Genomic DNA, 13,812 nt, shown 5'->3' on the forward strand with positions numbered 1-13,812 from the left:
GAATTTTGAATGTTTCTGAGGTAATAAAAAGGCACTAAAACTGTTGTGTGAAATACTATCTTAATGTAACCTTGTAAGGAATAATGACCATAAACCAACAGAGAATGGTATAAAAACGTAAAACTAAGACTGTTGCATAATTAGTAGTCTGTCAACCCAATTTACAGTGATTTACTGTAATAAATGTGTTTCTCTAGGTACCAATGGGTGGCCGGCCTGTCCATTATGTGTCATACAAAAGAAATGCTTTCTTCCCCATGAAGCTGCCTAAGTACACATTTCCAAAGGTGGGTTGGAAATAGTACTTTGACATGACAATACTTGTATTACTACTATCCTGTTATGAATCCAGTGAGCAACAGTTTCTTACCCTTTTGAACAGTTTTGATATCACAACACTGATAAAAATGTTGTTGCTTTTCCTGCTTTCCCAAGGCCAACTTTAATGAAATAATCAGAAAGAAATTGAATAGAAATTACACATACACAGAAAGAAAATATAATGTAACATGTAAAGTGTTGTTTCATGAGCTAAAATAAAAGATCCCAGGAATGTTCCATACGCACAAAAAGCATATTTCTCTAAAATTTGGTGCTCAAATTTGGTTACATCCCTGTTAGTGAGCATTTCTCCTTTGCCCAGATAATCCATCCGCCTGACAGGTGTGGCAAATCATGAAGCTGATTAAACAGCATGATCATTACACAGGTGCACCTTGTGATGGGGCCAATAAAAAGCCACTCTAAAATGTGCACACAAGACAACGCTACAGATGTTTTGAGGGAGCGTGCAATTGGCATGCTGACTGCAGAAATGTCCACCAGAGTTGTTGCCAGAAAATTGAATGTTAGTTTCTCTACCATAAGCCGCCTCGAACATAATTTTTAATTTTTTGTCAGTATGTCCAACCAGCCTTACAACCACAGACCATGTGTATGGCGTCGTATCGGTGAGCGGTTTGCTGATGTCAACGTTGTGAACAGAGTGCCCCATGATGGCGGTGCGGTTATTGAATGTGCAGGCATAAACTATAGACAGTGAACTCAGTTGCATTTTATTGATGGCAATTTCAATGAAACATGAGGCGCGTTGTCGTGCCATTCATCTACCGCCATCACCTCATGTTTCAGCATGATAATGCACAGCCCCATGTCACAAGGATCTGTACACAATTCCTGGAAGATGATAATGTCCGTGTTCTTCCATGGCCTGCATACTCAGCAGAAATGTCACCCATTGAGCATGTTTGGGATGCTCTGGATAGACGTGTAAGACAGCGTGTTCCAGTTCCCACCAATATCTAGCGAACAGCCAAGAAACCTTAGGTGCTGACTTAAGGCCTGTAGCAACCACTATATACAGTTTAATAGAAAATTGCCTAACACCATAAATTAGTGATATAAATAAACGGCTAATCGCTAACAGTCATAACAAAATGTTCATACATTCAAATGCAAAATGCTAATGGTAGTGCTGACGCTAGCGGGAGCACGAGCTAGCTAACAACTAGTTAACAACTCAACACACAGTAATTATGCACAATAGACCTAAAAACGTAGCTCCACTTGATATGACACAGATGCACGCACAGTAAACATCAGACATACAGGTATACAGTCCACAGGAGGAAAAGTTCAGCAGGAGAGAAACTGTTGAAGAGCTCATCGGGATAGGGAAAACACGTTTCTGACCACACAGCATGCTGGGGTCATAGACTAACTGAATCTGAAGTCCTGGGAACCAAGGCTGTTGATAGGCTGAACTAGATGTGGTGATACGTTTTTAGCGTGACCTTGACCAATAAGAAATTAACAAAACTGGGGGTCATCTGAATAGGAGACTAAGCTGACCGACTAACTTGAAGGGACAGCTATAATCAGCCGACTGAAGCTGAATGTTTTAACAATCAATGTAGATGAAGGGGAGGAGACAGATTAAATAAGGATTTTTAAGCCTTGAGACAATTGAGATATGGATTGTGAATGTGTGCCATTTGAAGGGTGAATGTGCAAGACACAAATATTGAAGTGCCTTTTAAAGGGGTATGATAGTAGGTGCCAGATGCACCGGTTTGTGTCAAGAACTGCAACACTGCTGGGGTTTTCACGCACATCAGTTTCCTGTGTGTATCAAGAATGGTCCACCACCCAAAGGACATCCAGCCAATTTGACGCAAATGTGGGAAAGCATTGGAGTCAACATGGGCCAGTATCCCTGTGGAACACTTTCGACACCTCCATGCTCCGACGAATTGAGGCTGTTCAGAGGGCAAAAGGGGGGTTGCAACTCAATATTAGGAGGATTTTCCTAACGTTTAGTATATATGAGGGAGAGAGCGAGAGAGAGAGAAAGAAGAGAGAGAGAGAGAGAGAGAGAGAGAGAGAGCGAGAGAAAATCTGTCAAAAGTTTGGACACACCTACTCATTCAAGGGTTTTTCTTTATTTGTACTATTTTCTACATTGTAGAATAGTACTGAAGACATCAAAACTAAGAAATAACACATATGGAGTCATGTAGTAACCAAAAATGTGTTAAACAAATATATTTTAGATTCTTCAAAAAGTAGCCACCTTTTGCCTTGATGACAGCTTTGCACACTCTTGGCATTCCCTCAACCAGTCTGGAAGGAATTCCCACATATTCTGAGCACTTGTTGGCTGCTTTTCCTTCCCTCTGCAGTCCGACTCATCCCAAACCATATCAATTGAAGGTTGACTGATTGTGGAAGCCAGGTCATCTGCTGTAGCACTCCATCACTCTCCTTCTTGGTCAAATAGTCATTACTCAGTTTGGCCAGCTCTAGGAAGAGCCTTGGTGGTTCCAAACTTCTTCCATTTACTTCTTCCATGCTGCAGAAATGTTTTGGTACCCTTCCCCAGATCTGTGCCTCGACACAATCCTGTCTCGTAGCTCTACGGACAATTCCTTCGACCTCATGGCTTGGTTTTTGCTCTGACATGCATTGTCAACTGTGGGACCTTATATAGACAGGTGTGTGCCTTTCCAAATCATGTCCAATCAATTGAATTTACCACAGGTGGACCACAGGTGGACTCATCTCAAGGATGATCAATGGAAACAGGATGCACCTGAGCTCAATTTCAAGTCTCATAGCAAAGGGTCTGAATACTTATGTAAATAAGGTATTTCTGTTTTTTTCTGTCTAAAAACCTGTTTTTGCTTTGTCATTTTGAAAATGTAGTGGTAATATTTCATTCAGTACAGAAATTTGCAGGTGGCTTAACTTACCCTGTCCCGCAACTCAACTTACCCCGTATCCAGGGTAAGTTGTGCCAAGAGACCACTTTTTTTGGAAAAGCTATGTTTTCAAAACTGTAATGTTTACATGAATTCTGATTATTTCCAGGGATACATAACATCCTGAAATATACACTACCAGTCAAAAGTTAGCCTACATTGGAATATTGAAGACATCAAAACTATTACATAACTCATACGGAATCATGTAGTAACCAAAAAAGTGTTAAACAAATCAAAATATATTTTGTATTTGAGATTATTCTAAGTAGCCACCTTTTGCCTTGATGACAGCTTTAAACACTCTTGGCATTCTCTCAACCAGCTTCATGAGTTAGTCACCTGGAATGCATTTCCATAAACAGGTGTGCCTTGTTAAAAGTTAATTTGTGGAATTTATTTCATTCTTAATGCGTTTGATCCAATCAGTTGTATTGTGACAAGGTAAGGGTGGTATACACAAGACATCCCTATTTGGTAAATGACCAAGTCCATAGAACAGCTCAAATAAGCAAAGAGAAAAGACAGTCCATTACTTTAAGACATGGTCTGTCAATACGGAACATTTCAAGAACTTTGAAAGTTTCTTTAAGTGCAGTCGAAAAAACCATCAGGCGCTGTGATGAAACAGACTTTTGAGGACTGCCACAGGAAAGGAAGACCCAGAGTTCTCTCTGCTGCAGAGGATACGTTCATTCGAGTTATCTGTACATGAGATTGCAGCCCAAATAAATGCTTCACAGAGTTCAAGTAACAGACACATCTCTGCATGTCTGGCAGACATATCAGTGTGGATAACGGATCACCACCTCAAGCTGAACCTCGGCAAGACGGAGCTGCTCTTCCTCCCGGGGAAGGACTGCCCGTTCCATTATCTCGCCATCACGGTTGACAACTCCATTGTGTCCTCCTCCCAGAGCGCTAAGAACCTTGGCGTGATCCTGGACAACACCCTGTCGTTCTCAACTAACATCAAGGCGGTGGCCCGTTCCTGTAGGTTCATGCTCTACAACATCCGCAGAGTACGACCCTGCCTCACACAGGAAGCAGCGCAGGTCCTAATCCAGGCACTTGTCATCTCCCGTCTGGATTACTGCAACTCGCTGTTGGCTGGGCTCCCTGCCTGTGCCATTAAACCCCTACAACTCATCCAGAACGCCGCAGCCCGTCTGGTGTTCAACCTTCCCAAGTTCTCTCACGTCACCATGCTCCTCCGCTCTCTCCACTGGCTTCCAGTTGAAGCTCGCATCCGCTACAAGACCATGGTGCTTGCCTACGGAGCTGTGAGTGGAACGGCACCTCAGTACCTCCAGGCTCTGATCAGGCCCTACACCCTAACAAGGGCACTGCGTTCATCCACCTCTGGCCTGCTCGCCTCCCTACCACTGAGGAAGTACAGTTCCCGCTCAGCCCAGTCAAAACTGTTCGCTGCTCTGGCCCCCCAATGGTGGAACAAACTCCCTCATGACGCCAGGACAGCGGAGTCAATCACCACCTTCCGGAGACACCTGAAACCCCACCTCTTTAAGGAATACCTAGGATAGGATAAAGTAATCCTTCTACCCCCCCCCCCCCTTAAAAGATTTAGATGCACTAATTGTAAAGTGGCTGTTCCACTGGATGTCATAAGGTGAATGCATCAATTTGTAAGTCGCTCTGGATAAGAGCGTCTGCTAAATGACTTAAATGTAAATGTAAATGTCAACATAAACTGTTCAGAGGAGTGCGTGAATGAGGCCTTCATGGTCAATTTGCTGCAAAAAACACTACTAAAGGACACCAATAACAAGAAAAGACTTGCTTGGGCCAAGAAACACGAGCAATTGACATTAGACCGGTGGAAATCTGTCCATTTTTGGTTCCACGGAGTAGGTGAATGGATGATCTCTGCATGTGTGGTTCCCACCATGAAGCATGGAGGAGGTGTGATGGTGTGGGGGTGCTTTGCTGGTGACACTGTCAGTGATTTATTTAGAATTCCAAGCATACTAAACCGGTATGGCTCCCACAGCATTCTGCAGCGATACACCATCCAATCTAGTTTGACGGAGAATGAGAGTGATGGAGTGCTGCATCAGATGACATGGCCTCCACAATCACCCAATCTCAACCAATTGAGATGGTTTGGGATGAGTTGGACCACGGAGTGAAGGAAAAGCATCCAACAAGTGCTCAACATATGTGAGAACTCCTTCAAGACATATATAGTACGTCCTTTGTATACATATACATCTTTTTATGTATATACTGTATTGTATTCTATACTACACCATTGACTGTTAAACAGACATCTCCAGCACATCAGAGGCTGCTGCCTATATACATAGATTAGGAATCACTGGCCACTTTAAGGAAATTAAACACTAGCCACTTTAATGATGTATCTTGCATTTACTCATCTCATATGTGTAAACTGTGCTCTATACTATTCTACGGTATCTTAGTCACTTGAATTGTTTGTAAATATTGCATTACTCAATCAATCAATCAATCAATTGATCAAATGTATTTATAAAGCCCTTTTTTACATCAGCCAATGTCACAAAATGTTGTACAGAAATCCAGCCTAAAACCCCAAACAGCAAGCAATGCAGATGTAGAAGCACAGTGGCTAGGAACAACTTCCTAGAAAGGCCAGAACCTAGGAAGAAACCTAGAGAAGAACCAGGCTCTGAGGGGTGGCCAGACCTTTTCTGGCTGTGCCGGGTGGAGATTATAACAGAACATGGCTAATCACCCATCTCATTTAAACTCAGCAAAAAAAGAAATGGCTCTTTTTCAGGACCCTGTCTTTCAAAAATAATTAGTTAAAATCCAAATAACTTCACAGATCTTCATTGTAAAGGGTTTTAACACTATTTCCCATGCCTGTTCAATGAACCATAAACAATTAATGAACATGCACCTTTGGAACGGTCGCTAAGACACTAACAGCTTACAGACGGTAGGCAATTAAGGTCACAGTTATGAAAACTTAGGACACTAAAGAGGCCTTTCTACTGACTCTGAAAAACACCCTGCTCATCTGCGTGAACGTGCCTTAGACATGCTGCAAGGAGGCATGGGGACTGCAGATGTGGCCAGGGCAATACATTGCAATGTCTGTACTGTGAGACACCTAAGACAGTGCTACAGGGAGACAGGATGTACAGCTGATCGTCCTTGCAGTGGCAGATCACGTGTCACAATACCTGCACAGGATCGGTACATCCGAACATCACACCTGCGGGACAGGTACAGGATGGCAACAACAACTGCCCAAGTTACACCAGGAACGTGCAATCCCTCCGTCAGTGCTCAGACTGTCCGCAATAGGCTGAGAGAGGCTGGACTCAGGGCTTGAAGGCCTGTTGTAAGGCAGGTCCTCACCAGACATCACCGGCAACAACATCGCCTATGGGCACAAACTCACCGTTGCTGGACCAGATAGGACTGGCAAAAAGTGCTCTTCACTGACGAGTCACGGTTTTGTCTCACCAAGGGTGATGGTCGGATTGGCATTTATCGTCGAAGAAATACGCGTTACACCGAGGCCTGTTCTCTGGAGCGAGATTGATTAGGAGGTGGAGGGTCCGTCATGGTCTGGGGCGGTATGTCACAGCATCATCGGACTGAGCTTGTTGTCATTGCCACCAGCCACACTGCTCATTGTGAGCGTGATTTCCTGTAAGACAGGAATATCAGTGTTCTACCAGCGAAGAGTCCGGATCTCAATCCCATTGAGCACATCTAGGATCTGTTGGATCAGAGGGTTAGGGCTAGGGCCGTTCCCCCAAGAAATATCCGGGAACTTGCAGCTGCCTTGGTGGAAGAGTGGCGTAACATCTCACAGCAAGAACTGGCAAATCTGGTGCAGTCCATGAGGAGGAGATGCACTGTAGTACTTAATGCAGCTGGTGGCCACACCAGATTTTGACTATTACTTTTGATTTTGATCCTTTGTTCAGGGACACATTATTCCATTTCTGTTAGTCACATGTCTGTGGAACTTTTTCAGTTTATGTCTCAGTTGTTGAATCTTGTTATGTTCATACAAATATTTACAGATTTACAGTTTGCTGAAAATAAATGCAATTGACAGTGAGAGGACATTTCTTTTTTTGCTGAGTTTATATATACTGTACTCTATACTCTGCCACTGTATCTTAGTCCAATGCCTCTCTGACATATATGTATGTATGTATACTCTTAATCCATGTTATTTTGGGTATATGTTGTGAAACTGTTAGATATTACTTGTTAGATATTACTGCACTGTTGGAGCTAGAAGCACAATCATTTCACTACACCCGCAATAGCATCTGCTAAACCTGTGTATTTTACAAATAAAATCGATTTGATTGGATTGATTTGATATGTGGGAACTCCTTCAAGACTATTGGAAAAGCATTCTTCATAAAGCTGGTTGAGAGAATGCCAAGAGTTTGCAAAGCTGTCACCAAGGCAAAGGGTGGCTACTTTGAAGAATCTAAAATCTAAAATACACTGTTCAAAAAAATAAAGGGAACACTAAAATAACACACCCCAGATCTGAATGAATGAAATATTCTTATTATATCCTTTTTTCTTTACATAGTTGAATGTGCTGACAACACAATCACACAAAAATGATCAATGGAAATCAAATTTATCAACCCATGGAGGTCTGGATTTGGAGTCACACTCAAAATTAAAGTGGAAAACCACACTACAGGCTGATCCAACTTTGATGTAATGTCCTTAAAACAAGTCAAAATGAGGCTCAGTAGTGTGTGTGGCCTCCATGTGCCTGTATAACCTCCCTACAATGCCTGGGCATGCTCCTGATGAGGTGGCGGATGGTCTCCTGAGGGATATCCTCCCAGACCTGGACTAAAGCATCCGCCAACTCCTGGACAGTCTGTGGTGCAACAGACTTGTGGCGTTGGTGGATGGAGCGAGACATGATGTCCCAGATGTGCTCAATTGGATTCAGGTCTGGGGAACGGGCGGGCCAGTCCATAGCATCAATGCCTTCCTCTTGCAGTAACTGCTGACACACTCCAGCCACATGAGGTCTAGTATTGTCTTGCTTTAGGAGGAACCCAGTGTCAGCCGCACCAGCATATGTTCTCACAAGGGGTCTGAGGATCTCATCTCGGTACCTAATGGCAGTCAGGCTACCTCTAGCGAGCACATGGAGGGCTGTGCGGCCCCCCCCAAAGAAATGCCACCCCACACCATGACTGACCCACCGCCAAACCGGTCATGCTGGAGGATGTTGCAGGCAGCAAAATGTTTTCCACGGCGTCTCCAGACTCTGTCACGTCTGTCACATGTGCTCAGTGTGAACCTGCTTTCATCTGTGAAGAGCACAGGGCGCCAGTGGCGAATTTGCCAATCTTGGTGTTCTCTGGCAAATGCCAAACGTCGTGCACGGTGTTGGGCTGTAAGCACAACCCCCACCTATGGACGTCGGGCCTTCATACCACCCTCATGGAGTCTATTTATAATAATAATAATAATATATGCCATTTAGCAGACGCTTTTATCCAGAGCGACTTACAGTCATGTGTGCATACATTCTACGTATGGGTGGTCCCGGGGATCGTTTGAGCAGACACATGCACATTTGTGGCCTGCTGGAGGTCATTTTGCAGGGCTCTGGCAGTGCTCCTCCTACTCCTCCTTGCACAAAGGTAGAGGTAGCGGTCCTGCTGCTGGGTTGTTGCCCTCCTACGGCCTCCTCCACGTCTCCTGATATACTGGCCTGTCTCCTGGTAGCGCCTCCATGCTCTGGACACCACACTGACAGACACAGCAAACCTTCTTGCCACAGCTCGCATTGTGTGTGCCATCCTGGATGAGCTGCACTACCTGAACCACTTGTGTGGGTTGTAGACTCCGTCTCATGCTACCACTAGAGTGAAAGCACCGCCAGCATTCAAAAGTGACCAAAACATCAGCCAGGAAGCATAGGAACTGAGAAGTGGTCTGTGGTCACCACCTGCAGAACCACTCCTTTATTGGGGGTGTCTTGCTAATTGCCTATGATTTCCACCTAATGTCTATTCCATTTGCACAATAGCATGTGGAATGTATTGTCAATCAGTGTTGCTTCCTAAGTGGACAGTTTGATTTCACAGAAGTGTTATTGACTTGGAGTTACATTGTGTTGTTTAAATGTTCCCTTTATTTTTTTGAGCAGTGTATATTTTGATTTGTTTCACACTTTTTTGGTTACTACATGATTCCATATGTGTCATTTCATAGTGTTGATGTCTACACTATTATTCTACAATGTAGAAAATAGTAAAAAAAAAAAAAACCTTGAATGAGTAGGTGTGTCAACCTTTGACTGGTACTGTATGTAGAGGCTGCATGTTTGTTAGAAAGAATACCATAATTCCCTTGACGGAGTGATGCTTAATATAAAAAATGGATTAACTTACCCCACTTTCCCCTACAGTTGTGTGCAGAATTACACCACTGGACACTAACGGGAATTCAACGTAAAAAAAAACACACAAAAAACATGTAGTTTGATTTAAGTTAAAAGTTGGGTGAAAAAAAGACAAACATCACAGAAATTCCCTTAAGTTGATGAATTTTTGCAAATCCGATCAGTTTTCAACGTTGATTCAAAATCCTCACATTGCATTTTCTAAACAAAATAACCTGGAAACAACGTTAATTCAACCCGTTTGTGGTCATTGGGTTCCACTGAAGTCCTGAAACAAAAATCCCTAAGGAAAATAACATTTGTAATTGTATGGTATAGGATCCTAACTAATAATTCATTTCCAGGACTTGCAGATAATCAGCACGGATGATAACCAGGTGGTGGCAGCAGTGCAGGATTGGCACCAGAATGACTCCTACAACTTGTACATGTCAGAGGCCCACGGTCTCTTCTTCACTCTGGCCCTGGAGAACGTAGTGAGCAGTGGGGGACCAGAGGGCAACGTTATGATAGACCTCTATGAGGTATGTAGCAACGGCTTAGTTTGAGTGCCATCCCTGTTTGTATGCACACTACCACTTCTGACAAGAGGTCTCAACCTTTATGGCACAGATGGTACTGGAGTGCCCTTGCCTTGTAACAGCCATGCATCTTTTTGAAGCCTCATACCTGGCTGTTCCTCCTTATTTCATATGATAGTAACTTAAGCGAACACATACTGTACATCAGTCATGAAGACCTGCCATATCCAAGAATGCAGTGTTATTAGAATATATTATCATACTCATACAATATCAGATCATTATAATCTACATCTATGAAGTATAGAGTTTTGTTAGCCATTAACTAGCAGTTCCATGCGTAACCAAGATGATCTAATTTTATAAGGTACAGTATGTAGCATTGTTACGTTAGCACATTTCCAGGTCTACACACAATAATTCTTGATTCGCTTCTACTATATCAACTTCAGCTACTGTAGAACCTGCACCCATATCTGTCTTCACTGACCGCTAGGTATAGCGCTATTGACGACCTTACAAAGCAACGCCAACCCACACATGTAATCAGCGTTGATTACCTTCATCCTGAACTAGCAGTAAAAGCTACTCATGTAATTATGTTAATACAACCATACAGCCTAGATAGCTATCAGCAACGATTATACTCATTGCTCATTGTCTCCATTAAACCAGAATACGTGTTGAAGCTCACAGGACCACACACACTGACTGTGAACCCTTTTTGTAAAGGCACTCTGAATATGTACAGGAAATGGCTTATCCAGTAATGCTACAAAAAGGTCATAGACATTTCTTGAAACAAAATGTGTGCACTCTGGATTGAGGAGCAGGATGTACTGGAGTGAGTGCTGTGTGTGTGCAGTGCATGCATCTCCGTTTGTAAATACAAAGAAATAGAAATGTCTTTGGGCTCCGCCATATGTTGTTTTCACTCTGCAGAGACCCACAGATGGTCCAAAGCAGTGCTCCCTGTCAGAAATGCTATCGCATTCCACCTCAAAACTAAGGCTTCAGCTCTACTTATGTTTGAATCATTTACAGTTGTAGCTTTTGACCCTCAATATTTTTTCATGTCTCTGTTTCTCACGTGTTCCTAGGTCGCAGGGATAAAAGGGGTGTTCTTGTCGAATAAAGTTGTCGAGAACGAAGTGAAAACATTTATCACTTACAATAAGGGGCGAGACTGGCGTCTTCTACATGCTCCTACCACTGATCTGAGCGGTACCAGACTCTACTGTGTACAGGTGAGTCTGCACTTGCAAGTGAGCAATATCTGAAAACGTGTAACAGTTTTGGTTTATAAACCACCTTATGTCTTTTTGTCTTGGTATTTTTTAGCCCTATTGTTCATTGCACCTGAATCTCCATGTGTCTGACAACCCGTACACGTCTGGAAACATAGTCAGTAAAGAATCAGCTCCAGGAATTATAGTAGCATCAGGTAAGCACTATTTGATAACTTTAGTTTTTTTTAGCAATGCCCACAAGGACCTCTGCTCTCGCTCAGAGGGGTATAGAACAAAGCAGGATCAATTACTTAGCCAGCTAACTTTGATAAACAACCAGAAATAACTATAGATTTTCTGGTTCATTAAGAAAGATCAACTTAGATATGTATTTTAGGTTCTTGAGTCAATTTGACCATGCCAATTTAAAGCTTATCTTTCCAAAAAACAAAAGGTTATTTCCAAATAATTAGGCAAATTAACTGGATAACTCCTTGATCGTGCTTTGTAGTATACCCCTATGGTTCCCAACTAGCAGTTTTTACACAACTCTTTCACTTTGCTCTTTTTCCACCGTTAAAGACCCCTGTTATCTTGCTGGCATTCTGCCTTAAAACCCTTTGGTCAGATCTGGTTGCACTGTGAAATTGATCAGAGTATGCCTGCACATCTATTGGAGATTGGAATGTCTGAATGTCTCAGTAAATACTCACTTTTTAGGAGAGCTGTAGCCTGTTGCAGTGTGTATGCATCTTCATTTTTATTTAATTGTTCATTAAATATATTGTAATGTGGGTTGAGAAGGCTTAAAATGAAAGTTCATAATTGTTCAATGTGTTTACACTGTAACTATGCTATACCTTCTACATCAAGGTACCATTGGGCCTGAGCTGACCGCCAATAATGTCAGCATTTTCATCACCTCAGATGCTGGCAACACTTGGAGAGAGGTACTGTGATTGAAAGAGACAGGCGCCACTGAAGTGTGACACAAAATCAAGACAACAGACACATAGAAGAAAAGATCAATCGGCTTATGACTCAATCATTTGGAGGAGGGAGCAAACTCTAAATGAATGATGCATGATATAGATTGACATTACCCTTGATCACGCGCCATAGGCAGTCATTGTTATTTTCCTATACAGCTTCTTAGGAGCGTTTTTCATTTGATGAGCCCTTTTTTCTATATAATATGTTGCATGTGCTATGTTGCTGTGTTTCATGTGCTATGTAGCTGTGTTGCATGATATAGTAGAATAGTAGTATAGTCATGAAATATTATGGTCTATTACTCATCAAAAGTATACATGAATGTTATGTACATCTCTGACCTCTGTGAAAATGTGATGAAATCCTGTCCCTGTTTGTAGGTATTTGAGGAGGAGTATAGCATCCTCTTTCTTAACCAGGGCGGTGCCCTAGTGGCCATTCGACACACACCTCTCCCCATCAGACACATTTGGTATAGTTTCCTTTAACATTCAACTTCGTGCACACTGTTCAATTATCAACATTGATTTACGTTTGTCTATTTAAATGTTTTATGGACTGTATTATGTACAGATGTTGGATCTTAATTTGAGCCAGTTTACTACAGCAGGAAAATAATCCTGCAGCAACATGAAATGTGAATTATTATGTGGATTGTACTGAACTTACATTTTTTTGTAGGGATTGATTCTTTTTCCGTAAGGGAAAATCAAGTCAGAAATGACTAAATGGAAATTACAAACTTCAGAAGCCTTTTAAAATCTCAAATACATTGCATTGCAGAAATGTTCTCCTGCAACAGGGTGATCAAATGAATTACAGTACAATCCTTTCTATGCACAGTGAGGGGTCCACATGTATGAGAGACAACATGTTGTTTCTCCATCCAGGTTGAGTTTTGATGAGGGAAGACACTGGAACAAATTCAGCTTTACCTCCTCTCCTCTCTATGTAGACGGAGTCTTAGGAGAGCCAGGGGAGGACACCCTCATCATGACGTAAGAATCAAAACAAATGCCATATGGATGTAGTATGTATTATGCAATGCACTGAAAGTTTATTGGATGTTTGGAGAAAAAAAAGTTTGTTTCTATTTTCTCTTTGTAATCGCAAACATCCCTTGTGCCCAGCCATGGTAGCCTTTTTTCCTTGCACTTCTACAGTTATGGCAAAAAGTTTTGAGAATGACGCAAATATAAAATTTCACAAAGTATGCTGCCTCAGTTTGTATGATGGCAATTTGCATATTCTCCAGAATGTTATCAAGAGTGATCAGATGAATTGCAATTCATTTTAAAGTCCCTCTTTGCCATGCAAATGAACTGAATCCCCCAAAAACATATCCACTGCATTTCAGCCCTGCCACAAAAGGACCAGCTGACATCATG

At 42.3% G+C, this 13,812-nt stretch overlaps 1 protein-coding gene across 1 annotated transcript in view; it reads left to right on the plus strand.

Moving 5' to 3' along the window:
• Positions 1-13,812, plus strand: part of LOC124041244 (VPS10 domain-containing receptor SorCS1-like) — a 53,570-nt gene that overhangs the window by 14,725 nt on the left and 25,033 nt on the right. Inside the window, exons 8-14 of the mRNA XM_046358607.1 lie at positions 198-287; positions 10,026-10,205; positions 11,303-11,449; positions 11,544-11,646; positions 12,305-12,381; positions 12,805-12,896; positions 13,315-13,422. Of these exons, the coding sequence (XP_046214563.1) occupies positions 198-287; positions 10,026-10,205; positions 11,303-11,449; positions 11,544-11,646; positions 12,305-12,381; positions 12,805-12,896; positions 13,315-13,422 (797 nt within the window). The remainder of the gene's footprint in view (positions 1-197; positions 288-10,025; positions 10,206-11,302; positions 11,450-11,543; positions 11,647-12,304; positions 12,382-12,804; positions 12,897-13,314; positions 13,423-13,812) is intronic.

Source organism: Oncorhynchus gorbuscha, linkage group LG08 (genome assembly GCF_021184085.1).
Source record: "Oncorhynchus gorbuscha isolate QuinsamMale2020 ecotype Even-year linkage group LG08, OgorEven_v1.0, whole genome shotgun sequence".
Lineage (NCBI taxonomy): Eukaryota > Metazoa > Chordata > Actinopteri > Salmoniformes > Salmonidae > Oncorhynchus > Oncorhynchus gorbuscha.